The sequence below is a fragment of the Gekko japonicus genome, unplaced genomic scaffold (assembly GCF_001447785.1).
Source record: "Gekko japonicus isolate JY-2015 unplaced genomic scaffold, Gekko_japonicus_V1.1 scaffold856, whole genome shotgun sequence".
In the NCBI taxonomy this organism is placed as follows: Eukaryota; Metazoa; Chordata; class Lepidosauria; order Squamata; family Gekkonidae; genus Gekko; species Gekko japonicus.
The window spans coordinates 371,851-376,131 of NW_015175998.1; the positions used below are offsets into that span (position 1 = coordinate 371,851).

A 4,281-nucleotide genomic window follows, 5' to 3' on the forward strand; every position below is an offset into this window, starting at 1 on the left:
ATCTAGAGCACTTTGTTAATAATTGGCTATAATGTTATCTGTATTGTGATGATTTTAAATGTTTTTAAATATGTTTTATATTGGCATATGCCTCTTGTAAGCCGCCCTGAGATAAATAAATAAATAAATAAATAAATAAATAACTCTTTCAGCCTTTCCTCACAAGACTTGGATTCCAACCCTCTCACCATCCTGGTCACCCTCTTCTGGACACGCTCGAGCTTGTAATAAAATAAATAAATAAATAAATAAATAAATAAATAAATAAATAACTCTTTCAGCCTTTCCTCACAAGACTTGGATTCCAACCCTCTCACCATCCTGGTCACCCTCTTCTGGACACGCTCGAGCTTGTCAACATCCTTCCTAAAAGGTGGTGCCCAAAACTGGACATAGTACTCCAGGTGAGGCCTGGCCATAGCAAAATAGAGCGGAAATGCCACCTCCCGTGATCTGGACACAAGGCTTGTGTTAATGCATCCTAAGATGGCATTAGCTTTTTTTGCAGTCACATCGCACTGCAGGTGCATTAAGGGAACTGCATCTGTCACATGGCGGAGCGGCTGTGGGTGCAGATCAAGCCGTAACTGTCTCCTTCCCTTCTGCATGTATGAAATCCATCTTGAGTACATGTCATCTGTGAACTGCACACTACTGCCGAGACACAACGCTGAAAAACGCAGTCGGATGACGAGGGGTGGGGTGGCGCACCTGCGGCCCGTTGGAGAGGAGGCCCATCTGGCAACCTGGCAAGTCCCCGCAAAGTGCCATGCCTGCGGGCTGTGAGCCTGGAGTGACACACAGTGGCCAGCCCAGAAACCCAGACTGCAGACCGGAATCGGCAGTGGGGAGAGAGAGAGAGAGCACTGTGTGGGCGGCAGCAGGGGGCCCTCCCTGGGGAGAGGGGGGTTCAGGAGGAGCAGCCCAAGAACTCCTCAGCTGGGCTCCAGAGGCCTCCAGGGCAGGAAGCAGCCCGACTCAGCCCTGACCCTGTGCCCCCGGGGCTCCCTGCAGAGGGAAGGAGGCACTTTGGGCACAACAGGGCCATGGTTTGCTTTGGACAGACAGCGGGGCCTTGCTCTGCTCATGCTCCTCTGTGGGCAAAGACCGATGTGCACTGCAAAGACACTAGGGGAGGCAACTCACCACCAAGGCTCCCTCTAAGCTGCAGAGTCTTGTGAGCCAAAATTCTACTTGGTGAGCTGCTGGCATTAAAATTGTGAGCAAGAGATTTGGCTACTGCATCAATTAGTTTGCTCTGGAGCCCTCCTTCCTGAGCTGAGACAAAAAATGGGGTGCCTGTTGTGGGGTGGGAAAGGGAAAGGCGTTTGTAAGCTGCTCTGTGAAGGGCAGGGTATAAATCCAGTCTCTTCTCTTCTTCTCTTAAATGCCATGAATTCTGTACTTGTGCACTTCTAGACGGGTGGTTGGCTGGGCAGGGCGAAAGGGGGTGGGGGACAAGGAAAGTGACTTTGAGTGACAGGATGAGTGATTGCCCAAGGAGGCAATTTGTATGGCCTGTCATTTGCTACTCTTGCTGAAGCATCTTTCTATGACTCATGGAATTTTTGTTGGTATTACTGAATGAAGACAGTATCGTGCATTTTACACCAATATGGTTTTAGAAAAGTAGGTTAACATTCCTACGGTAGAACAATGGGTTCATAAAATCTGGGATTTGTTTATGTTAGACGTTTTTTTCAGTTTATAAGGATTCCAACCACAATGAACAACTTTTCTGCAATCTGCTAAGTATTTGGTTCCCTTTAGTAGAAAAGATAGATCTAGAATGTTTTGAATGGGAGGCTATAAAAGCTGCCAAATATAAGCTCCTCCTATTTTGTTGAGGCTACAAAAGGATTTTGCTTAATAGACTATTTTCACAGAAGGTAGAGGTTGTCAGTTTATCAAAATTGTTTATATATTTAAATAGTATTGTAAATGATATGGTTGTTGTGCCCCTTTTCCTCTTCTTGTCATATATATTATGTCATTGCTGCTGCTATTTTAAAGTGTAACATTATATAATTAAATTTTTAAAAAATTAAAAAATTGTGCAATTAGAGCCAAAAGGTGAGCAAAGCTTCTTGCATGCCTGTGCTGCCCCTAGCACAGTTTAGGAAACTTTATGTAAAAGCAGTCAGTAAACAGCTGTGCATCTTTAAGTCCCTATGCATGCTGGGAACTGTAGTCCCAAGTCAGGTGCTCCTGTCCCAGGCAGGGATGTTAGAAAGCCAGACTCTTGTTGTCATGTGAGTTGAAAATGCCGATTCTGCCACAGTGTTCATATACACTTCCCTGGTCCCAGGGCCAACAATTATGTTTGAAAAGAAAGCAGGTGACACTTTGAAATTTCAAAAGAAAGAGCGTCCATAGTTAGAGAAGGGAAGTATTTTTGACACATCAGTAACACCCCCTCCCCTTTAAAAAAAAGAAGACATTTTGGGGAAATGGAAGTTAAAACAGATTTAGGTCCAGGAAGGTGACTTCAGTGGCTCTGAATCCTGACAAACTACATGGAACCTCCACGCCCAGAGGCAGTCTAGCGACCAGAGGTGGGGAGGATGAGCCCCAGAACCTAGAGCCCCACGAAGTTCATTTCCCACCGGGACAGGAAGAACCACCAACAAGAGTCTTCGAATGGCAAAGCTTTATTCAGCCCATTGGCAGCAGTAGCAAAGACGAGACCCACACCGCCCGGTGCCAGAGAACAAGCCCTGGTGGAGGGGGCAGGCGACGGGCCCGGGACGACAGGGAGCTCCAGTGGCCCCTCCCGCCCCTCTTCAGTCGGAGGCAGACAGGGGGAGGGGGAGGGCTTAGCTGGTGGGGTGGAAGGCCCCTCGCTGGTGCCACTGCATGTCCCGGATGCGCCGCACAGACTGGATCTGGGGATGCTGAGCCCCGAAATCGGCACTGTCCTTGTAGTCCCCTTTTTCAAGCAGGTACTGGTAGCCTCGATAGCCGGGGTACTGGTACCCTACCCACCTGCCGAGGGAAGAGAAGAACACCCTCAAAAACTGCCCCCCCCCAGCCGAGGGGAGCAGACGCCCAACGAGGCCGACTGACATGCTGAGACCCAGCCCCGGCCCTCCACCTTTGGGCAGCCTACGACAGAGGGAGCTTTGAGTCTCAGACCCAGGAAATCTTTGTGGTCCCTCCCAGGCGCTCTCGACGCAGCTGATCTCTGAATCGATGCTGCTCTTTGCTATCTTGTAAAAGGCCCGCAGCATCTCAGTTTGTAACAAAAAAAATAGTCCAGGGGTAAGAAAACAGAAACTTGGAAAGTAAGACCTCAAAATCCTTCGGGGGGGGGGGGGGGGCAGTGATCAGCCCCGCCCCTCCAAGATCCTGGCTACCCAGCAGGCCCCACAAGCTCTTCTCCCAGTAAAAACAGACAGAGTTGCCACCGGCGTTCCCTCTAAGCTGAGTTAGTGTGAGTTAGCTCACTGTTAGTGTGAGTTAGCTCACTGGGATCTGTCAAGGATGGGCGAGTGGGCATCAACGTAGCAAATGAGGTTCAGTGTGGCCAAGTGCAAGATGATGCACATTGGAGCCAAAAGTCCTAACTATAAATACACGTTGATGGGGTCCGAACTGGCAGAGGCTGACCAAGAGAGAGATCTTGGAGTCGTAGTAGATAACTCACTGAAAATGTCAAGACAGTGTGTGACTACAATAAAAAAGGCCAATGCTATGTTGGGGATTATTAGGAAGGGAACTGAAAACAAATCAGCCAGTATCATAATGCCCCTGTATAAATCGATGGTGTGTCCTCATTTAGAGTACTGTGTACAGTTCTGGTCACCACACCTCAAAAAGGATATTATAGCATTGGAAAAAGTGCAGAAAAGGGGAACTCGAATGATAAAAGGGTTGGAACACTTTCCCTATGAAGAAAGGTTAAAGCGCTTGGGACTCTTTAGCTTGGAGAAACGACGGCTGAGGGGTGACATGATTGAGGTTTATAAGATTATGCATGTGATAGAGCGGGTAGAGAGAGAGGTACTTTTCTCCCGTTCTCACAATACAAGAACTCGTGGGCCATGAAAGTGCTGAGCAGTCAGGTTAGAACAGATAAAAGGAAGTCCTTCTTCACCCAAAGAGTGATGAACACATGGAATTCACTGCCACAGGAGGTGGTGGTGGCCATAGGCGTAATCTTCGTGGGGGCGGCGGGGCTTCAGCCCCCGCCGAAATTTTCAGGAAGCTGCTCAGCCTCCCCCCGGAGCCACCCTTGCTCCTAGCAAAGCAATGCCTCTGGCCCAGCCCCAGCCCCCCCCC

The 4,281-nt window shown here is 48.9% G+C and overlaps 1 protein-coding gene across 1 annotated transcript in view; it reads right to left on the minus strand.

Moving 5' to 3' along the window:
* Positions 1 to 2,796: 2,796 nt before the first annotated feature.
* Positions 2,797 to 4,281, minus strand: part of CRYBB2 (crystallin beta B2) — an 8,099-nt gene continuing 6,614 nt past the window's right edge. The window contains 1 exon segment of the mRNA XM_015426423.1: positions 2,797 to 2,985. Within this exon segment, the coding sequence (XP_015281909.1) occupies positions 2,817 to 2,985 (169 nt within the window). The 3' untranslated portion in view covers positions 2,797 to 2,816.